The 23756-nt window shown below is 40.3% G+C and overlaps 2 protein-coding genes across 5 annotated transcripts in view; both read right to left on the bottom strand.

The window, feature by feature from the left end:
• Positions 1-9621: 9621 nt before the first annotated feature.
• Positions 9622-17738, bottom strand: VCPKMT (valosin containing protein lysine methyltransferase). Of its 3 annotated transcripts, XM_023222689.3 has the most exons (6): positions 17272-17738; positions 17054-17164; positions 16821-16893; positions 15284-15403; positions 13593-13697; positions 9622-10705 (listed from the first exon to the last, which is right to left on the bottom strand). In XM_023222689.3, the coding sequence occupies exons 1-6, from the start codon at positions 17535-17537 to the stop codon at positions 10691-10693; spliced, it is 690 nt and encodes a 229-aa protein (XP_023078457.1). In that variant the 5' UTR covers positions 17538-17738; the 3' UTR covers positions 9622-10690. The 3 variants fall into 3 exon arrangements, with proteins under 3 accessions (XP_023078457.1, XP_023078458.1, XP_023078459.1); XM_023222690.3 differs by lacking the exon at positions 13593-13697; XM_023222691.3 differs by lacking the exons at positions 9622-10705; positions 13593-13697 and adding an exon at positions 14839-14892.
• A 380-nt stretch (positions 17739-18118) lies between these two features.
• The window catches only part of SOS2 (SOS Ras/Rho guanine nucleotide exchange factor 2), a 114134-nt gene continuing 108496 nt past the window's right edge, over positions 18119-23756 (bottom strand). For both annotated transcript variants that reach the window (XM_031935770.1, XM_023222687.3), the window contains 2 exons: positions 21269-21378; positions 18119-19846 (listed from right to left, as the gene is read on the bottom strand). In XM_031935770.1, the coding sequence (XP_031791630.1) occupies positions 19337-19846; positions 21269-21378 (620 nt within the window). In that variant the 3' untranslated portion in view covers positions 18119-19336. The remainder of the gene's footprint in view (positions 19847-21268; positions 21379-23756) is intronic.

Genomic DNA, 23756 nt, shown 5'->3' with positions numbered 1-23756 from the left:
CTTCGAAAATCAACTTAATGATCCCTTCATGAAATCTTCCCTGACCAACTGAGAGGCGACCACACCCTCCTTTGCACTGCCACTGTAGCTAGCTTATGCCTTTATGATTGCATTTCTCTGAGTTGCAATTATTTTTTTCATATGCCTCTCATTACAGATATAAGAGCTGCTTATGGGTATAGAATGCATCTTATTATTTGTCCCTAATATCTAAAAGAGTACTGATAGGCATCCCTGATACCTAGCACAGTGCCTGTCCGCTGAATTGAAGGAGTAAATAAACATGTTGAATGTTCAGAAAAGTCATTGAGGGTGGATTTGAAAATGAGAGAAGGGAAGAGAATTAAAATGTCTTGAGGATTTTAAGTTCCGGGATACATGGTGCAGGATGTGCAGATTTGTTATGTAGGTAAACATGTGCCATGGTGGTTTGCTGCACCCATCAACCCATCACCTAGGTATTAAGCCCAGCATGCATTAAGCTATTTATCCTGATGCTCTCCCTCCCCGCTATTGAGGATCTTTTTATGTCAGGCATTGTTCCAGACTCTTTACACATAGGTCCTCAGTTTTGAGTTAACTGTGGAGAAACTTTAACAGCAAAAAGCCATATTCCATTTGCTGTCCACTTTACAGTATTTTGAGGATTCTCGGGGAACTTTTTTGCTAAGTTCTGTTCCTGCCCTCTGTGGCCTGCACAAGTCTGCTGCATTGGGACCTTCGTGTTTTCAAAAGGGGAATTATTTCTTTCGTTTGACTTTTCATATTGCATTCTGCTGGGAATTATCAAACCAGTGATGCCCTATGCCTCATTAAAGCCTTATGGGGATTTATTTTTTATTTTTTATTTTTAAATAAGGGCAACCTCTCAATTATTTTCCCCTGTGGCTTCTCTCTTCCTATGATGAAGGTAGGGTCTAAAAGACGTGGTGAAGATGTCTGATTGGAACATAACAGTAAACAACAGGCACACTACTAAACTTGGAATCCTTCGTAACAACTGAGGATTGTTTTTCCTGGGCCACTTATGTGTCATTTACTTGGGATGGTTTCTTGTACACCTCTCTAGTTTGCAAGAGTTTACCAGTCTGGATTCTCAGAACAAACAGTTTTGACTTAAGCTGAGGAGACTGCTTATCTGGTTTAACCATCACCACAATGTTAGCCAGTAGATATTTTCATTTCACAGAAAGAGAAAGTAACATGCAGAGTTTAGCTTGCCCAAGGACATACAGGTAGATTAGGTGGTAATCAAGTGAGCTGTTTTCTCATAAAGCTTGGGAGCATAAAGGGAAGGTGATCGGATTTAGAACTGAACTGGAGCTCTCTTCCAGGGCTAACTGGGAATATTGTTCCTACCAGCCGAACTATGCCTCTCCTGTTCTTCGGACTCTCAGGTTAACAAGCAGACATTTCACAGGGAACAAGAGTAACAGACGGACTGCGGGTATCAGATACATGCTTGAGAGTGAAGAGTTTTGAACAACAGAATTTTTAAAAAAAATCCATCCACTGCAGTGGCTCACACCTGTAATCCTGGCACTTTGAGAGGCCAAGGTAGGATGACTGCTTGAGCCCAGGAGTTCAAAACCAGCCTGGGCCACACAGTGAGACGCTGTCTCTACAAAAAGAAATATTTTTTTAATTAGCCAGGCATAGTGGTATGTTGCCTGTAGTCCCAGCTACTGGGAGGCTGAGGCGGGAGGACCACTGAGCCCAGGAGGTCAAGACTGCAGTGAGCTATGATCATGCCACTGCGCTCTAGACTGGGCAACAGAGTGAAACACTGTCTCAAAAAAAAAAAAAAATCCTTGTAACAAGATTTAGAAAGAAAATAGCTATTTTAAAACCACATTACTGGCTGGGTAGGTAATCCCAGTACTTTGGGAGACCGAGGTGGGTGGATCACGAGGTCAGGAGATCGAGACCATCCTGGCTAACACAGTGAAACCCCATCTCTACTAAAAATACGAAAAAATTAGCCGGGTGTGGTGGCGGGCGCCTGTAGTCCTGGCTACTCGGGAGACTAAGGCAAGAGAATGGTGTGAACCTGGAAGGCAGAGTTTGCAGTGAGCCAAGATTGCGCCACTGCACTCCAGCCTGGGTGATAGAGTGAGACCCCATCTCAAAAAAGAATAAAAATTTAAAAAAAAAGCATATTATTGTACCTACAGTCATAATTGTCACTGAAATCCAAAGATATTCTCTCTGGTTAAACATTTATTATTTGTGGGCGTGTGAAACTTGTTTTTCCTGTTTTTAAGTTTGAAGAAGCCAGTCCTTTGTTCCATGTGAATTATATGCCATGAGATTTACACTCATTCTAAACACAAGTGTAAAGTTTCTCATCTAAGCTCTGTATAAAAAAATAGTAATTTGTATATGTAGCACCTCAGTACACTGCTGTACTGGGCATGCAGCACAAGAAAGTTATCAGGACACATTCCTTAAAAGAACAAGGTTGGGTACTGAATGTAGATACATGAGATTGTTTGTACTGTATACATAAAACTTGGGCAATGATTTGTCAAACAATCATGAGCCAACACAAGCACCTGAAACTCACACCGTTAATGCCTGGACTTCAGCAGATGAACAAATCTGAGTTAAAGGTAACTTTTTAAAAATTACTCAAGGCCAGGTACGGTAGCTCATCCTTGTTATCCTAGCAAGCTGGGAGGCCAAAGCAGGCGGATTGCTCGAGCTCAGGAGTTTGAGACCAGCCTAGGCAACATGGCCAAACCCCATCGCTACAAAAAATACAAAACTTAGCCGGGCATGGTGGCACGTGCCTGTAATCCCAGCTACTCAGGAGGCTGAAGTGGGAAGACTGCTTAAGCCTGGGAGGTGGAGGGTGCAGTGAGCCAAGATCGCACCACTACACTCCAGCCTGGGTGACAGAGTGAGACTCTGTCTCAAACAAACAACAATAAAAAACCCAAAAGTATTTAAAAGCACTGACCCATCAAAAGACTGTCAGTGGTACCTCATTAGAACTAATAACCTGATTGGCCAGGCGCAGTAGCTCACACCTGTAATCCTAGCACTTTGGGAGGCCGACGTGGGAGGATTGCCCGAGCTCAGGAGTTTGAGACCAGCCTGGGCAACATGGTGAAACACTGTCTCTACTAAAATACAAAAATCAGCCGGGCGTGGTGGCGTGCACCTGTAATCCCAGCTACTAAGGAGGCTGAGACAGGAGAATCATTTGAACCCAGGAGGCGGAGGTGGCAGTGAGCCGAGATCACACCACTGCACTCTAGCCTGGGTGACACAGCAAGACTCCACCTCAAAAAAAACAAAAACAAACTGATAACCTGAAAGGAATTTGTTAACTACTGAAACGTTTAAGTCTATAAAAACTGCATCTAGGCCAGCTCTTTTACAAACATTTTAATTTTGCTTTGCAAGGAAGAAGAAATATCACTGTTTTCAACCTGTGAAAATTAAAAAATGTGAATTCACCAAAAATAAGTTACTGTATTATAGGTAATGTATAAAGCTTTTTAAAAGTTAAGACCACGTATTTAGCATTCACAACAATCTTTTCCATTAATTGCAAACAGAAAGGCCTTGCAAGTTTAATATAATGCAGAAAGCAAGTTTGCCCAGCCCACTGCTCATGGGCTGCATATGGCCCAGGACATCTTTGAACGTGGACTAACACAAATTTGTAAACTTTCTTAAAACATTATGAGGTTGTTTTTGCAATTTTTTTTAAAGCTCATCAGCTATCACTAGTGTATTTTATGTGTAGCCCAAAGGCAATTCTTCTCCTTCCAATGTGGCTCAGGGAAACCAAAAGATTGGACACCCCCTCTGAAGTAAAGCCTATGTGCCACTTTACACTGGCTGATGGAGAAACAGACACAATCCAAGGTTCTCTCATTCTTGTCTGTTAGTAAAGACATGCACAGGCAGCCTGAGGAATTAGTTAAGTCTTGCATCCCACACACGCACTCATTACACAGTGAAAGATTATTTAGGCAAGAAGCAACTGCTACAAACATATTTTAAAGTCACATTGCTCTTTTGGAGTTAATAAAGCTAAACTCTGAAAATATCATTATGCAGATAGATCATGTCTCAGACTTCAGAAAAATGACTTTTTGCTGTACTTTAATGGCCTGCTACCTAACTGGTCTCAGGTTTAGCAAAGAACCATGGAAGAACTGAGTAAGGGTCCAGGGCGGTGGAAGGTTAATCTTGGAGCTTCAGCCAGCAAATCCAGGCTCCCATAAATAGAAACGAGGATTTGCTCTGTGCCTATTGGCCTTTGAATGCACGTGGCAGTTGTTTTCAAACTGTAAAAATGAACAGCGAACAAAAATTTTCTTCCCTGTATCTTTATTTTTCTAAAATTGTTTGTTTAAATTACGGTACATACTGTGTAACAATGTTCTCAACCTCCTCCCATCCCAGCTGCCATTCCCATCGTGACTGGGGAGCTATGTTTACATGCATCCTATACTCTCAAAAATATACCCAGATTTCACACTGCAACAGATAAAATTGACTTGCATTATGCATATTTTCTAAGTCCTCACCTGTAATTCCACCCCAACTACAGTCACATTTATTGAACACTTACTATGTGCCAGGTACCTAAGTACATTACATGTATTTGATTAATTTAATATCCACAGCAACCTATTATGATCTTTACCTTGCATATGAGGAAACTGAGGCACAAAGAATTTAAGTAACTTCAAGGTCACACAGCTAGTAAGTGGCAGCACTGGGATTCAAACCCAGATAATCTGGTCTCAGAGCCTCTGTGCTGTTTGCAGAACAGACACTGTTTCAGAATGCACGTGAGCAAAATATTATCATGGAGATAATTTGCTCTACCGTATTTTAGGTTTATCATTTGCAAATGATAGCATCTTGTTATTAATAATCAATGACTTAGAATGTATCTCACAGTTGATGGGGGCTCACTAGATATTCACAGAACTTCTCCAATACATAAGAACTTCAATGTCTTGAACAACCCCAAATGTCTAATGGTTTAAACTTAACTGGTAAAAATGCCTTGAGAATTTATTGCTTCCCTACCCAATATTATGGAAAGTAAAAACTTAGCTTTTCCATTAATTTTCAGTAAGATATTGTTGCAACAGTTTTCTTTATCTGTATTTCTATTAGAGTGAAGGTCTTTATGGTATGAAAAGTGAATATTCTCCTCTAACAATGTTTATTATCAATAAATCAAAACTCTTTCAAATCCTGATGTTTCCTGAGAAAAAATAAAACGCAAAAGTCAAATACCTGGCCTGTTTTCCCACAGCCTACAGGACTGTGGGAACCAAAGACAGAGCTTCAGCCTTTGGAAGTAAGAATACCACTTACTCTACTGGAAAAAAAAAAAAAACTGCTTTGAAAAACTAATTAAAATGAGAAGTTTTAAGTGTCTCAGATGTAAAATCCTGATTATGTAAAAGGTACTTTCAAGGTGAATTTAATTTTCAGAACATCACTTGAATTAATTTAGCCTCTTAAATACCTGTCTTCTTTTCACAGAAGATATCAATAGTGGAGAAAATGTTTTATGAATTGTAATAACGTAGCTTTATGAATGATACTCAAAAGGCATATCAGAAACGGAAAGATAAACCAAATACAATTTTACAAGAAAAAAACTCGTTTTACTTACCCTGTGTTATCTTCTGAAAGTAACTCAGAAGGTAGGCTTATTTTTTTAATCTAATTTCGTTCACCTTTAAAGTGTGATTGCATTTCAAAGTAGATTCTATTTTAACAACTTCCTTTCTATAAAACATTTAAAGACAAAGTCAAGCAATGCCATCTACAGGGAGCCTTTAGAACAACAGATGTTTCTATAACCCATACTCCTCTTTAAAATACCTATAATCTGACATATCATATTTCACATCATTTAACAAGGAAATTTTCAAGAAAGGTAAGAAAAAATTAAAAGATATGCTGTGTAAAAAAAAATTCCCTGCCGGGCGCGGTGGCTCACGACTGTAATCCCAGCACTTTGGGAGGCCGAGGCGCGCGGATCACAAGGTCACGAGATCGAGACCTTCTGGCTAACACGATGAAACCCCGTCTCTACTAAAAATACAAAAAATTAGCCGGGCGTGGTAGCGGGCGCCTGTGTTCTCAGCTACTCGGGAGGCTGAGGCAGGAGAATGGCGTGAACCCGGGAGGCGGAGCTTGCAGCCAGCAGAGATGGCACCACTGCACTCCAGCCTGGGCAACAGAGCGAGACCCCGTCTCAAAAAACAAAAACAACAAAACGAAACAAAAAATTCCTACTATCATTCTAGATTAGTAGTTCTTACTTAAAAATAACCTAGGCCGGGTGCGGCGGCTCACGCACGTAGTCCCAACAGTTTGGGAGGCTGAGGCGGGTTGATTGCTTGAGGTCAGGAGCTCAAGACCAGCTTGACCTACATGGTGAAACCCCATCTCTACTAAAAGTACAAAAATTAGCTGGGTGTGGTGGCAGGTGCCTGTAATCCCAGCTATTCCGGAGGCTGAGGCAGGAGAATCGCTTGAACCCGGGAGGCGGAGGTTGCAGTGAGCCAAGATCGCACCATTGCACTCCAGCCTGGGTGACAGAGTCTGTTTCAAAACAAAACAAATAACAAAGAAGTAATTTCATTTCCAGCTTCACCAAACATATGATCCATGGATCCTTGGTTGTAAACTGTGGCAGATTCAAATGCAAAGCTATGCAACCTCAGAGAGGTTTCAAGTTATAACTGGTGTACAGAAGAGACTCAAGTAATTGGAGACTAGACCTGCAACAATTTTTAACTGTCAAATCCCCCTTCCTTCTTGATTAGCATCACCTTTGCCTTCTTGGCCAGATTCTCTAAATTTTCAGATTATATTTATAGTCTATTTCAGTTTTCAAAGCTCAGTTCTGTTTATTTTAAAACCTCCTATTTCATATAAGATTCCACATTGGATTCAAAGTGGTTTTTTTCCGTATGTACTATAGGCCCACTCTATTCACAGATGGTTTGCTTTTTATATACTTTCTTCTTTCTTTGTTCTCTTCTCCTTGGGAAGTAGATGCTAAAAGAGGGTTCCTTGTAGCAGTGGTTCTCAATTTAAGGCTAAACATTAAGACCATCTGGAACCCCTTAACAAAAATACTATGCCTCTGATTGAACTGGACTGGGATAGGGCCTGAGCATGGGTTTTGTGTGCTTTTAATTTTTCACGTGCAGCCTGGTTTGAGAAACACTGCCTTACTGTGGGATTGCAACCCTTTCCCTAATTGGCTATAACTGCATTCTGATAAGTGGTTTACCGGCTCCATTGTGCAGAGGCAAGCCACACTCGCCCAGAGGCCAAGGTATTGGCAGTCCCTTGGGATTTGGGAATTAGCTATGTCCTGGCTGAGGCCCACCTGGTGGCATCACCTCATCTGTTGCACTTGCCTTTTAAACCACGTCATCCCCTCCTTCATGTTGCAGAAGTCTTCTAACCCTCAACTCATGAATCATTTCTCAGGCTGGCAGGGTGCATCTTCAATACCCCTCAGCCTTACAGTTCCCACATCACTCCTCCAATTCTATCTCTGTGCTTTGGAATCTGCTGCTGGTGCGTAAACACAAAGCCAACCAGTAAGAGAAATACTGGTCTCCCATACTTGCAAGCATCTTGAATCTCTAGTAACTTCCTCAGGCCTTCCTCCTGTGGTTTTGTTTTTTTCGAGATAGGGTCTCATTGTCACCCAGGCTGGAGTGCAGTGGTGCAATCATGGCTCACTGCAGTCTCAACCTCCCTGGGCTCAGAACCTCCCACATCAGCCTCGCTAGTATGGATGGGACTACAGGTGTACACCACCACACCCAAGTAATTTTTTGTATGTTTTGTAGAAACCGGGTCTTGCTATGTTGCCCAGCCTGGTCTCAAGCTCCTTGGCTCAAGTCATTTGCCTACCTTGGCCTCCCAAAGTGCTGGGATTACAGGCAGGAGCCACCTCACCCAGCCTCCTCCTGTGGTTTGTGAGTGCAGGTACAATCTGTTACCTCTCCACATTTGAAAGCCCAAAAGACTAAATTACATTCCCTAACAATGGACTCCTCCAAGAGGAGACCTCTTCCAGGGCTCCCCAGCTGTCTGTGGAATAGTGGTTGGTGATGGAGCATGTTCTCTGAACTGGCAGCCTTCAGTTAAACCCTGTAGCATTCACTGGGCCTAACCACCACTGATCTTAGAATGTGAGGATTGGCACCTTACGACTTCAGTTTTGGCTTTATTCCAGAACAGGAAAGATATCCTATTTGGCTTTTTTTTTTTTTTTTTTTTTTTGAGACGGAGTCTTTCTGTCACCTAGGCTGGAGTGCAGTGGCTCCATCTCAGCTCACTGCAGCCTCCATTCTGGGGTTCAAGCGATTCTCCTGCCTCAGCCTCCGAAGTAGCTGGGATTACAGTGCACGCCACCATGCCCGGCTAATTTTTGTATTTTTAGTAGAGACAGAGTTTCACTATATTGGCCAGGCTGGTCTCCAACTCCTGACCTCAGGATATAACCTGGCTCGGCCTCCCAAAGTACTAGGATTACAGGCGCAAGCCACCGTGCGGGGCCTATTTGACTTTCAATTACAAATTTCCTCTACAGTCAGTACTTAGGTGAGTTCTCCACAAGCAAACAGAGAGGAATGTATGCAAACATTTATCAAGATAAGGAATGGGAATAGCCGAACAGGAAGGGGAAGGAAGTCAAGCAAGAGTGTGATTTTGGCAAAGTTGCATAGAGGCTGACTTCAGGTTGATTCCTCCAGGAAATGAGTGAAGTTTCATTTTTCTGAACTAAAAGAGCTGGGTTTTCATATAAGTAAAATCAAGGGGGCAGTTCAGGCTGAAGACACACAGATAGTGTGTATTAAAAGAGGGCCAGGTACAGTGGCTCATGGCTAGTAATCCCAGCACTTTGGGGAGCTAAGGAGGGTGGATCATTTGGGTCCAGGAGTTTGAGACCAGCCTGAGCAACATGGTGAAACCCTGGCTCTACAAAAAATACAACAAAGCTAGCCAGGCGTGGTGGCACACCTGTATTTCCAGTTACTAAGGAGGTTGAGGTAGGAGGATCACCGGAGCCTGGGAGGAAAAGGTTGCAGTAAGCAAGACTGTGCCACTACTGCACTCCAGCCTGGGCAACAGAAAACACTGTCTCAAAAAAAAAGTAGAGAGAAAGCAGGAGGGCATAAAAATTGGAGGGTGAAAAGACATTTAAGTAACCTGGGTGGACTACTGTAGTCAAGGTCAAACTTATTTTTACAAATTTCATAGTGTTATAAAACAAGCTAAAAAGTGGTCATTTGTCCTAAGACATCATTAATAACAGCTAGTACTATCTGTACCTCACAAAGCACCATACATTTAGATTACACTGCCTTGCAAACTGCTTAATGAAATGCTAAGGGCAGTATGAACAAAGTATTTTGGGGGGGGGAACCCCAAAAATCAGCAATGGAAACTTTTAAGACTGAAATAAACCTGAAAAGAATGAACTGATTTCTTGACTTGTATCCTTAATGTCTCTAAATAGGACTGCTTTTGTTCTTTCTGGAAAGCAGTTAACTGCTTAGATGTTCACTTTCTTCAAAGGTATTTCTGAAATTCACAAAGTCACAAGGTCTCAAAAACAATGTTTATTTTAAGACATAAAATGTACCACCTAGCACCAATGCCTGTAAATACCAAAATTCTATCCGGTTACTACTCTTTGGAACAAATATGATTAAAGTCCTTGACAGATTATTGTATATGAGCAAATGGCTTCATAACATAAAACAGAGAGACACAGAACAAAAATTCATTTGGTATATACATATAGAACTACATTTGTAGTTATTCAAAAACCTTTCACTGTTTCATATAAACAAGTTAATACCAGTATTTTTAAGCCAGATTTTCCTGGAACATATACATAAACAAAAGTGCATGAGCCACGTAAGTGCATAAGCCTGAAACTGGTCTTTCTATTCTCACTCCACTATCACATGAAAAATCTGTAAAGATATCTTTTGTTCCTCCAATCTTCTGATTTGTCTTCTTAGCAACTCATTACAATATAATTTACTGATTAAATCACACAGATATGTATGGTGGAGGAAAAGAAAACTTTGGCTAATATAAGTATACAAGACAATATCTCAGTTCTTCTTAAAATTAAAAGAACATTTAAGTATTAACAATATTTTAAAAGAATGAAGTGGAAAATACAAATGATAAATATTGTATAATTATGTACAAAATGAAAACCTGTTAAACTTTGGAGACAAACTAAAATTTACTAGTTTGAATTTAAAACATTATTATGTAATAGTAGACAGTTCTCTTCAGAAATTTATCTCTAGTTTCCTGTAAAAGATCAAGTCAATCATGCTGGTTCACTGTTTTTGGCAGATTTTAGCCTCGCCTCAAAACCAATTTTTATTTGAATAACTGATTCCCAACATTTCTTTTAAGCAGAACTTGATGCTGAACTAAGTAACCTAAGCTAGATTCAGGGCCACTGGCAGGCAGGTAGGTAAGCAGGCGTTTTTCATATTGCAGGCAGCCTATTGTGGTCGTCATTTATACATCGGCTCTCAAAGGATGTGCCAGAAAAAAATCTGTGAACACAATCTTCCCATGCTGTATTCACATCTTTAGTTTACTCAGGTTGTTAGAGGCTTGGGTAAAATGACTAAAGGCTTCACGATGTAAATTTCTATAAGAAAACAAAGGAAACTTAAAACATTGATTTACCACAAACTATTTACAGGGTATTTAATAATGCCTAATATGCCTCATAACGCCTAGTATCCCTAACAGTGGTTACGTGCAATTCAAGTAAACAACCACGCATGTTTATAGATGGTTCCTCGCTGACACCTAACAAGCAACTGAAGAAAGTACAGATGCATTGGACATTATCAAAATTAAAATACTTGTGCTTCAAAAGACACACCATAGGCCGGGTGTGATGGCTCACACCTGTAATCCCACCACTTTGGGAGGCTGAGGCAGCAGAGCACTTGAGGCCAGGAGTTCGACACAAGCCTGGCCAACATAGTGAAACCCAATCTCTACTAAAAACACAAAAAAATTAGCCAGGCGTCATGGAACATGCCTGTAGTCCCAGCTACTTGAGAGGCTCACACAGGAGTATCACTTGAACCTGGGAGGCAGAGGTTGCACTGAGCCAAGATCATGCCACTGCACTCCAGACTGGGTGACAGTGCAAGACTATCTCAAAAGAAAAATAAGAAAATAATAAATTAAAAAAATAAAAGACACACTATCAAGGAAATGAAAAGACAACCCACAGAATGGGAGAAAATATTCACAAATCATGCATCTGTAAGTGTCTAGTATTCAGAATATATAAAGAACTCTCACAACTCAAAAGCAGAAAGACAAATCAATCTGAAAATGGGCCAAGCATGTCTTCTAAATACAGAAAAGATACCCAACATCACTAGTCATTAGAGAAATGAAAACCACAGTTTAGGGACTATCTCATATCCATTGAGATGGGTATAATTAACAAATGTTGGTAAAAATGTGGAGAAAACTGGAACCCTCATACACTGCTGGTGAGAATGTATAATGGTATGGTAGATTTGGAATACAGTTTGCAAGTCTTCAAAAAGTTAAACAGAGGTCCCATATAACCTTGCAATTCCTCTAAAATATTCAAGAGGTCTGAAAACGTTCACACAAAAATTTGTAGATGAATGTTCATAGCAGCATTATTCATCTCATCAATGGATGGATAAGGTGTGGGATAGCCATATAAAGGAATATTATTCAGCCACAAAAAGGAGTTAAGTGCTAATGTGTGCTACAATGTAGATGAGGCTTGAGAATACCATGCTGAGTGAAAGAAGACAGGCACAAGAGGCCACATAGTATGTGACTCGTTACATATGATGTGCAGAATAGGCAAATCCATAGAGAGATTAGTGGTTGCCAGCAGCTGGGGACAAAGGTAAGAGGGAGTGACTGCTAATGGGTAAGAGGCTTCTCTGTGGGGTGACGAAATCGTTTAAAATTAGAAAGTGGTGATTTACACAACTATGTGAATATACTAAAAACCACCAAATTGTACACCTTAAAAGCGTGAATTTTACGGTTTGTGAATTACATCAACTAAAAAACAGGTGGTTTTTTTTTTTTTTGCCAAAAGAAAAAAAAAGCCTTTATATTCAGCAAACACAAAATCTTTATGCCTCCAAAAAAATTCTACTTTTAAAACTGCACAACAGCTTCAGTTAAAACTGGATCCCTTAAAGCACAAGTTTTAATTTTTTTGTATCTTTGGCACCGTGCCACATAAATGTTAATCTGAATAATCCCACTGCTGCCTTTTAACTTAGATTTAGTCCTAACACCTACTTCTGTTCCCTAAAACTAAGTTTTATTTGTTTTGACTAGAATTCATATAATCAGAAAACTTTATCACAAACATAATCAAAGATGATAGAAAAAAGTATGGGCTTATTGAACCTAGCATCCTTAATTCATAAAAGTAATCATCTCCCTGCCTTACACTAGTTACATATATCAAAGGTGCTGGGAATACAAAAATAGATGAAAGGGCCAGGTGCAGTGGCTCAGACCTGTAATCCCAACAATTTGGGAGGTCGAGGCGGGCAGGTCACTCGAGTCCAGGAGTGCAAGACTAGCCTGGACAACATGGCGAAACTCCCCCCCCCCACCAAAAAAAAATACAAAAATTAGCTGGGCATGGTGGTGCATGCCTATGGTCCCAGGTACTCAGGAGGCTGAGGTGGGAGGATCATTTCTTGAGCCTGCAAGGCAGAGGTTGCAGTAAGCCAAGATTGCGCCGCTGTACTCCAGCCTGGATGACGGAGTGAGACCCTGTTTCAAAAAAAAAAAGGAAGAAGTACAATTCTTCCCTCTTTCTACAGGTTCAAACCCTAGGTGTCACTGAGGCAACCTGCATAAAATGTGATTATTATACCAGGTAAAACATGCACCAAGAAGGGGGAAGATACATAAATTCTACTTAATTGAGTACATTGATCATTTATGGACTCATTGCCTTGCTATATTTCATTTTCTGTAAAAAATTTTTAATAAGGAAAAGTTCACAAAGCTAAGAGCTGGCATTTTAAAATCTGAGATAAAAGAAACTTATAAATAGCTAATCACTTGTTTGAGGTAATACCCAATTATTGAGCTATACAAATTACACCTATGGAAAAGCTGGAAAAGGCCTTTAAAAGAGAAGCCTGGCCACATATGGCGGCTGATGCCTGTAATCCCAGAACTTTGGGAGGCCGAAGTGGGCGGATCACTTGAGCCCAGGAGTTCGACACCAGACTAGGCAACACAGTGAAACATGTCTACTTAAAAAATACAAAAAAAAAAAAAAAAGGAAAAAGAAAAAAAAAAGCCTGGCTTTAGGGCAAAAACCCAAGGCAAGATAGATTAAATTATCTTGACACTAAAGTTAGTGCCTGAGTCCAGTGAATCATTATAGCTGTTTCTCCACATCAAAATCAATGCCCATACCACACATATGCCCTGAAATAGTGTCCAGCTGATGAAACCTCCTTGGAGAATGAAGAACTGAGAATGTTATTTACCGACTTTTTCTTTCTGATGTATATAATATGAATATCTTCACTTCGATACTCTTCATCATGTTTTTCCAAAGGAATTTCTTCAAAGTCAAAGTCTAGCTGAAGGAGCTATAAATTTAAGAAACATACTTCAAATTCAGTAATATGAACTGACCTGTGGGTGACAGAAGTCAGAATGGTGGTTATCTTTTTTTTTTTTGAGACAGTCTCACTCTGTCACCCAGGCTGGAGTGCAGTGGTGCAATCTTGGCTCACTGCAACCTCCGCCTCCCTGGGTTCAAGCGATTCTCCTGCCTCAGCCTCCTGAGTAGCTGGGATTACAGGAGTGCAACACCACACCTAGCTAATTTTTGTATTTTTTGCAAAGAAAGGGCTTCACCATATTGGCCAGGCTGGTCTCGAACTCCTGACCTCGTGATCCGCCCGTCTCGGACTCCCAAAGCGCTGGGATTACAGACATGAGCCACCGCGTCCGGCCAGGGGTTACCCTTTGAGGAGTATTGCCTGGGAAAGGGCAGTGTGCAAACCTTCCAAGATCCTGAAAATGTCCTCTATCTTTATGTTAGTAATAGTCACTTGGGTGTATACACATGAAAAATTAAGCTCAGCACTTGACTAATAGGTATGCATTTTACATATGCTTTATCAGTAAAAGCTGTTTACCAGTACGAAATTTTCATTATGCATCATTTCAAAACATGAGCATTTTTCATATTCAAGAAAAACATGAAAACAAAAAAAAAATTTAGTATATGTTACCTGAGGCAGTCATATACCTGCTCTCTCATTAAACCAAAGTAGTCCTTTCAGCAGACAAAACTGCAGGCCTATATAGATGTACCCTCAAAAGCATACTCACAATCTGACAGTAGATAGAAATCTACTCACAATGTGATAGATTTGTGTCCATAAAAAGGGTTTGGGTTATCACTAGGGGAAGAAGGGTTGCAGATACATAAAACCCTATATACTATATTTGCAGCTTCCTGTAAGTCTTTTCTAACTACTTCAGAACAAAAAGTTAAAGAAAAAAAAAGACCCTAAAAATAGATAGGTATCTAGGTTGGAGGTTTCATAAATACATAGACAAAAACACAGAAGTAAAAACTTATCACTTGGCAACATGGGAAAACCCCATCTCTACAAAAAAATACAAAAAGTTAGTCGGGTGTGGTGATACATGCCTTTTGTCCCAGTTACTTGTGGGGGCTGAGGCAGAAGGATCACTTGAGCCCAGGAAGTTGAGGATGTAGTGAGCCCTGACTATGCCACTGCACTCCAGCATGGGCTATAGGGTGAAACCCTGTCTCAAAACAAAAACAAAAACAAACAAACAAAAAAAAAACCAACTTATCACCTGCACATTTCTATCACGTATTCTCCAAAGGTAATACATCATTAACATGTTCCCCAAAGGCAGCATCATGTGGAATAAACACTGAATACTGTTCTTAAAAAGGAGTGGCACCAGTATTATTTAACATTCTTCTATAGCCATAGATCAACTAATTAGAAATGAAATAAAGGAAAAGATGAAAAAGGGGAGCTCTGCAGAATCATGGGCTGTGAAGATCCTTTTCTCAGCTTCACACAATGTTTTCCCCACCCAAAATTACCATAAAATACTTGAAGAGTCACATACAGCCTCCCTGAAGGGAAATCACTACAAAGATAATAGAGCACTTAATACTTACCTCAAAATATTTTTTCTCAATTTCTGGATTTTTTCCCATTGTTCGTTGTTCATAACAACATATAATACAAGTTTCAAATCCACTGATATCTTTTAGAGTTTTCAGCAATGGCTCCAAAGACTATTTAAAAAAGAATATACTTTTTGTTTATGATTTAAAAATTTTTTCTACTCTAACAGTGGGTTGAGGAGGTAGAGGGATATTTATAGCTCCCCTACAATTTATCCATCTTTGAATCAATCCAACAAAGTACATGTAATTAAAGCTCTAGGCAGGTGTGGTGGCTCACACCTCTAATATCAACACTTTGGAAGGCAGAGATGAAAGATCGCTTGAAACCAGGAGTTCAAGACCAGCCTGGAGAATACAGCGAGAGACACCCCACCTCCACACACACCCTACAAAAAGTTGAAAAATTAGCCAGCATGCTGGTGCACATCTATGGTCCTAGCTATTGAGGAGGCTGAATGGGAGGATTACTTGAGTCTCAGGGGCTCGAGGTTACAGTGAGCTATGATCACTCCACCGCATTACAACATGTGTGACAGAGTAAGACCCCTATCTTAAAACAAACAAAAACCCCTCTGTAACTAACGATTAGGTTAGCTCCTCTTAACTAAACCATGTGCTGATTTCAGTTTCCAGAAAAAGGATTCAGACAACTGCATTTTGGAGTTCTCAAGGAAAAACAAATGTAATCAACTTTACTCAAGAGTTTAATTTTATGTAATTTAATTTGAGATTTAAATAATCAACTATTTACCCTACAAAAGTGAAATCTGACCCTAACTTGGTTCAATGCTAATTATTTTTAAAATAACTGATGCCCACAACACTATACAAACTGATGCACTTTTTTTTTTTTTTTTTTTTGAGACGGAGTTTCGCTTTTGTTGCCCAGGCTGGAATGCAATGGTGCGATCTCAGCTCACTGCAACCTCCGCCTCCCGGGTTCAAGCGATTCTCTTGCCTCAGCCTCCCAAATAGCTGGGATTACACGCATGCACCACCACGCCAGGCTAATTTTGTATTTTTAGTAGAGACGGGGTTTTGCCATTTTGGCCAGGCTGGTCTAGAACTTCCGACCTCAGGTGACCCACCCGCCTTGGCCTCCCAAGTGCTGGGATTAGGGGGTGAACCACCGCGACCGGCCCAAACTGATATTTAAAGCAAAGAACAACGAATTATTTACAACTTAATTCTCAATGTCATGGTTAACATGTTCCATGGGAACAACCAAGGGAAAAAGAGATGATTTTGGCTTTTCATAACATCCAATTGACAAAATCCTTTAAAATTTTTACAGAAGCCGCTAGTAAAATGCATGCAACACTTTTCTCAACATGCTTCACCAGGCCGGTATGTTAATGATGAGCATATATACAAATGGTCCGTGGTGACTTTTATCTTTTCTTTACTGCATCAACTATAAGGCAACATCCCTTCACATGTTAAAATGTGAAGAAACGTGTGCTTCAGAATTCATGAAATATGGTTCATCTTCTAAATGAAGATATTTCACTCACTGAATACTTACCTCTTCATAGTATATGCAGTCGGCCATCAGTATATAGTCGGGTGGAGAAGGAAAGCCTTCTATTTCTTCCCCCCTTAAAAATGTCAAACAAATATTTCAATTGTTGTTTTAATAATTCAAAATACTCTTGTTTTATAAAGAACCGGAAAGTCCCCTTCCATCCTTTCAATGAAACGCAATTTAAAACAAACTACAAATCGATATCTTAAAACAAGCTGAAAGGCCATACAAACCATTTCAGTACCTTGGCTTGAACAGAACCAGTGACAAGATGCTTGTTCATATTAATATTCATCTTCAGCAAGTCTTGCAATTCCTCAAGATCGGTGACTACAACATCAGCCCTATAAAATAACGTCGACTGAGGTGTAGGCACAGGGGTGAAAACCTGTAATCCGGATTTCCCCAGCAAGAAGGTGCCCCCACATCCCTCCTGCCAGCCAGCTCTTACCCGAGGGTAGCGGCCATGAGCCCCACGGCCCCGGTACCCGAACCCAGCTCCAGCACCGACCGCCGGCTCAGCGCGTGGGCCCCGTCGCCAGAAAACTCGGGCGTTTCCAGGTATTTAGAAAGGACAATGGCAGCGTCCCAAACAACGCAACCCACGCCGCCGGAGCCATACTGCTGTAGTCGCAGCACCGTACCATCCCGCTTCTCCAAAACGCGCACAAAGCTCCGCAGTGGGTCCTCCAGCGAGGAATCCGGCGTAGCCGCCATCACGGCCGCCAACAGAAAGCGGCGCGCGCAGGCAAGTCACATCAACGCGCGCTGCCCCGCCCTGCGGCTCCGCCCCCTCCCCGCGGCTGAGTTGACGCCGCAGCGCGCGTGAGTTAACAAAGCGTTACCTGGGCGGGGCCGAATGTGGGGCCCCGCCTTTCCCGACGCGCTTGGCAGCACCCCCGCTACTCCAAATCACATGTTTGGCTTAACGAAGAGGCCGTTTAAATCACTTTTCTAGACAAAACTACTATTATAATCTGCTCTTTAAAAAACAAAGCCAACCTCAGACTTTACCTAGTTGGAGACTTGATTTACAGAGTAGTTACAAGGCTTAAATTCAAGCTGCTTTCAAGATCCTACGAAAGATGGCTATAATCTTACAATCTTCCTTTTCAAGTTCCTAGTATGCTCCTAGTTTTTTGTATGAATTCATAAAAGTGGTTGCTAGAAGCTTTTGCAGCTCACATTTAACATTGAAGAAAAATGTGTGTGTGTGTGTGTGTGTGTGTGTGTGTGTGTCTACAGGACTCAACAATCTCCCCCTTTGTTCCTTATAATGAAAACACATATTTTAAAAGTCTTTTAAAAATTAAGACTGGGGTGATTTATTAATCTTGTTAAGAACTCTGATACAAAGCACAGTAAAAGGCCACAGACCAGTAAATAAACAACGTGGCTTTTGGCTACTTTACAACTGCTGCTACAGCACTATCAGCAAAACACTCTTTATCACTTTGAACAAAGGCATCCAAATGGCAAATAAAAGTTTTACTCACTTATCTGATTAAAATATTTAATAAAGCTTTAAGTATTTGCTGGTTTAAATATTACCAATCTAAAAAATATATTTTAAAAAAATTTCAGTTAACACGAGATTTATAGAGAAAGTTACTAGGTGTTTGAAGGCAAGGCAGTTGGTTCCTATGCCATAGAATTTTTTTTGAATTTATGAATTAGTAAAGTAGCAGATTGTATTATAGGCCTCAAGTCACTTAAATTTATATAGGTTATTAGCAGTATCTTTAAATATACAATATAAACAAAACTGTACATACATGGCATATTAACTGTTTTCCATAACAATAGGCAATTCATTAGCTAAAGACATCATAGTCTGCAAAAACAAAAGGCACATCTGAATGAGATACATGCCCTTTTTACCTCCATCATTGGGTTATGTAGTCTTTGATTACATTTTGACAAAATAATAAACACTTACAGTGCCATTCTATTATTTTCATCCTACTTTTCATTTTTGTCTTCAGCAGCAAATACCGGCATTTAAGACATGGAATTAAAGAGTTTAAGAACAGTTGGTGTTATTCATAATTCTCCTAGATGTAAAAACTAGAAGTAAAAACTAGCAGATGGTCAAAGAGGTTTAAAAATCAGTAACACCATATACCCCTCCCATATTTGTGTAAATTCACTGCCTTAAAAAGGCATCTATTACTCAAATTTGAAAAATTTCACAAAAGCACTATCCCTTTTCAGTGCAATCATGTCACTTTAAACCATATTTTTGCAGAGTTTACAGTGCAAATATAAATTCTTTATACTGGCCTTTTGGCAGCACTGAGGATCCAAGACAAGGCAATGCTACTGATCACCTGAGGATAATGGTGAAGGACTTTTGTATTTTTATTTTTCCAATTCTTAAAAGCTTATTTGATCAGTAGCATTTTTGTAAGAGCATTATTTGTAAAAAGTACTAAAATACTATGTCTTTTTTTGAATAAATTAAAAAAAAACTTTACAAATACCATTCCAGTGTCAATGACTACATATGGCTAAGGTCATTGGGGAGTTTCTGCATTTTCTAGCAAAGGCAGTCTGTACAATGGGGGGTGCGAAAGCTCCCGTTTGTAAGTCTTTGGTGGCAGTTTTGGCAGATGAGGGCTTGAATTCTGCCTTGGTGGAACAGGGGGAGCTGGCGGATGAGCAAGATTATTCTGACTAGAACTGAGCACATAGCATCGACGTGGTACCCTTGGAGAGGGTGTGCTAGGAGGAGTGCTTGGCGAATTTGGACACGTACTAATGTCTCTGAGCCAGTCTGAATCTCTGTGAAGATGCCCCAGTGGAGGTGGCTGAAGATTAAATGGACAGTTTATAAAGTGTTCTGGAGGCCGAAGGGGAACCGGTGGAGGGGTATCAGGAAGAGGATCTCTTGGTGGTGGTGGAGGTGGACTATGCAGAGGCCCATCAAATGCACCAGTAGGAACAGGAACTCTGGGTTTTACCTTGGGAGGAGGAGGCTGTCTCGGTGGAATAGCAGGAGGATCATCATCAGATTTCATATTTCCCTCAAAAAAAAAATAAATAAATAAATTATACCTCTATTCTCCTGAAAAATTTTAAAAAATTTTAAGTCTGAAAAATTCTTATGTATCAAGTTAAATTCAGAGGCTCAAAATAAACTAATCTGAGTTAATTATCAGATTATGAGTGCTCCTAGTTTAATTTAGGGCTGGGTTTAATATTTTTACATATGAGATGTTTTAATTTAAGTCTTAGAACATAACTCTTTATCTTGCTTTGTGTATACATTTCAGAAATTTATGTATTTTAATTATAATAATAGGTAAGTGACAATTTATTGCTTTACAGATATGAAAGGACATGATGTAAAGAGGATTTTAATGTCTAGCTTCTGCTTACTGGGCATCTACTGCTCCTTTCTTCAATGAGGCTTAGAGCAGTAGATCTCAAAGTGTGATCCAGGGACCAACAGCATCAGTACCAGTAGGGAACTTGTTAGAAAAGCAAATTCTTGGGCCCCATCCTAGACCTACTGAATCAGAAACTCTGGAGGTGGGGCTCCACAATCTGATTTTACCAAGCCTTTTAGGTAATTCTGATGCACCCTTAAAATTTTGAGAAGCATTAGTTGAAAGTTTGAAGAATGCTTGGAATACTACTAAAGTTTTTTTCCACCTGTACCAGAAAGAAAATGTACTTCCAGCCTCTTTTTCATTTTTAGTTTTTGAGATGGAGTCTCGTTCTGTCACCTAGGCTGGAGTGCTATGGTGCGATCTTGGCTCACTGCAACCTACCTCCACCTCCCAGGTTCAAGTGATTCTCCTGCCTTAGCCTCTTGAAGTAGCTGGGATTACAGGTGCCCACCACCACGTCTGGCTAATTTTTGTATTTTTAGTAGAGACAGGGTTTCACCATATTGGCTAGGCTGGTCTTGAACTCCTGACTTCAGGTGATCTGCCTGCCTCAGCCTCCCAACCATTTTTTTTTTTTTTTTGAGACAGAGTTTTGCAATTGTTGCCCAGGCTGGAGTGCAGTGGCACAATCCTGGCTCACTGCAACTTCCACCTCCCAGGTTCAAGTGCTTCTCCTGCCTCAGCCTCCCCAGTAGCTGGAATCAGAGGCACCTGCCACCACACCCAGCTAATTTTTTTTATTTTTAGTAGAGATGGGGTTTCATCATGTTGACCAGGCTGGTCTCGAACTCCTGATCTCAGGTGATCTACCCGCCTCGTCCTCCCAAAGTGCTGGGATTACAGGCATGAGACACCGCGCCTGGCCCAGCCTCTTATTTAGAAAAGGTTTTTATAAGGATTAAACAACTAAAAGTATTTTTCAAATATAATAACCCAAATGTTGAAAAACCATAAATGGTAGCCAAAGTATAATTCACAGACTCTTTATAATACTGGGCATTATTTTGAAGATTCACAACTTTGCATAAGTTGGAGTAAAGTCCTGTTGATTACCTTGGAATTTGAAGCATCATGATCAAACTTTTTTCGAGGAGGAAGAGGAGGAGGAATCAGGGGCTCTTCACTTAGTTTATGTAAACTACCACATGAACTAAAGAAAGACTCTGGGGGAGAAAAAGACTAGTTTAACCACAATTCACAGTATAATTATAAGATAAACCTTTATCACAGCTTGTGGTCGATGCTTCTACTACGGCATTTGGCAGACTATCGACCATTGGTTTATCTATCTTCCCCATTAAATTGTAAGCTTTCTGAGGGCAGTGTGTATTTATTTCTGTATCTCTAGCACCTACCACAGTGCCTGGGGCATGATGAGTACTTTAGCTAAATGAAGGTATACTATTTAATTATGATTAATGAGATTCTGCTCCCTGAAGTCTTTCACAAATCAAAACATGTCTAAATATACTGTAGTAACTTCTAAAGAAAGACCATCCTAATCAGAGACCATATATTTTTGAAGCAGCTACGATTGGGCACATCACCACACAGGTAATAAAACCCTCCATATAGGAGCCCATAAGGTAGTGTTATATCACGTAACTCTGTCTTTGCAAGTCTCTCATTGATAATGTACACATTATATAACCACATTAAAGGAAATTTACAAAATGATAAATGACAGGAAAATACCCCTAAACAGATCAACCAGACATATAATAATTACTATCTTCATTTTTACTTTTTCTATAGTTCAACTTCCCATTTGATCTCTCTGTATTCACACTGTTGTTACAAAGGCAGTAACTATGTCGTATTGTCATTATACTGAGATCGGGCACACAGGAGCTAACTGGGAAAGAAGTTGATGAGTTTAACCTTAAACACTCTAACTGAATTGCTTATGAGACATCCAAGTAGATATGTCAAACTAATTATTCTGTGTCAAAAATTGCTATCCCGATCATGTGGCTCTGCAGTTACCTCTGGGGGGGGGGGGGGGGGGGGGGGGCATCCTGTGGGCTCAGGGGGAAACAGCTGATACAAAAGGTATGCTTATGAGGTTGGCAGATGGTGAGGGGAGGTTAGGCAGAGGATGTTCCTCAGACCTGCCAGCATTGTTTGTCTGGTCTTTGGGAGAACTCCTCTCGTTGGTGGTACATCTGTCCCATTTGGTTTAGTTGGCCAATCCTGCCCAGGGCACCCCAATTCAAGCCAAGGAGTAGGCATGGGACTCACTTTCTTAACATGATCAGATTTTTATCTACCTCTCTTTCATGCAAGGAGCCATTTTTTTAGGGAAAGTGAACCTGACCACTTAGCTCCAGGGATGGGGCCTAATTCATATAAATCAATCAGAGTAATCCCACTCCTTTAGCCAGAGTGATGAGTTTAACTGTAGGCATGTGACCTAATTCAGACCAGTGAAATTTAAAAGGAGATTTTCTGGGGGCTAATGGAAAGGAAATTCCTTGCTCTTTTTTGGAAAAGCACTGCCATACTGTCTTGCCTGTACTTCTCTCTATATATAATTTGACTGAACAAAGAAACACACAACCTTTACTGCTCTTGCCAGTTATGATTTTGAGGGAAAACAGCTTTAGATCAAGCTGATAATCTGGACAAAACAATGAAGAGTCAAAAAGAACCCTGGTCTTTAATTACATCATCGAGTGACTGAATCAACCAGTCTTAAAGCAGCCTTCCTCTAGGCTTCTAAGTATGTCTGAGTGTTTTCTTATTGTTTAAGCCAATCTTAGGTGATAACAGACGCACACACTCATGGAAGCAGATGACATGTGAATGATGGGAAAGCTATGAGAGTTTTGAATCTGGGTCTGACTCTACAGTCACCACTTAACTAGTATATTTCTCCATAGTAGGCAATCAATAACCCTTGCTGAAGTGTGAATGCAATTTAATTTTCTATCAAGAGCATTTCCCTACAAGACTACAGTTTTTATGAACTTTTTTAGTGCCTGCAGTTATTCCAAACTGGTGAATATAGTAGACTTTACTAAACAATTTCTATAATGTTAGTTATCTATCTAAGTTAATTCTAATTTTCTGCCATTCATTCATTCAACAGTTATTGGGCACCTGCTAATACTGTCATGCACTGTCTGAAGCACTAGCAATATAACCGTGAACAAAATGCAAAAATTCATGTCCTTATGGAACTTCTAATCTAGGTTAGGGAAAGATAAGTACAAGTATAATGCCTATAAATTACGAGAAGAAGTATTTGGTTGGAAAGGGGTATAGAAAGAGGTGTGAGGGGAGCAATATAAATAGGGTGATTAGGGAAGGCCTCACTAAGGTAACACAACCTGAAGGTGGTAAGGGAGCAGGCTGTGAGGCCAAATGGCTGAAGAGTATTATAAGTAGCAGGAATGGCAAGAGCAAAGCATTGATGCAATAATGTGTCTACTATGTTAAGGCAGACTGACTGAAGCAGGAAAATAAGTGATGAGGTCTGACAGATCAAACAAACCCAAACTGTGTAGAGCCTGTGGGTTCTTTAAAGGAACCGGCTTTC

This window comes from Piliocolobus tephrosceles, chromosome 6, assembly GCF_002776525.5.
Source record: "Piliocolobus tephrosceles isolate RC106 chromosome 6, ASM277652v3, whole genome shotgun sequence".
In the NCBI taxonomy this organism is placed as follows: domain Eukaryota; kingdom Metazoa; phylum Chordata; class Mammalia; order Primates; family Cercopithecidae; genus Piliocolobus; species Piliocolobus tephrosceles.
The sequence above is the reverse complement of the archived record's forward strand: the minus strand, read 5'-3'. Positions and strand labels throughout refer to the sequence as shown.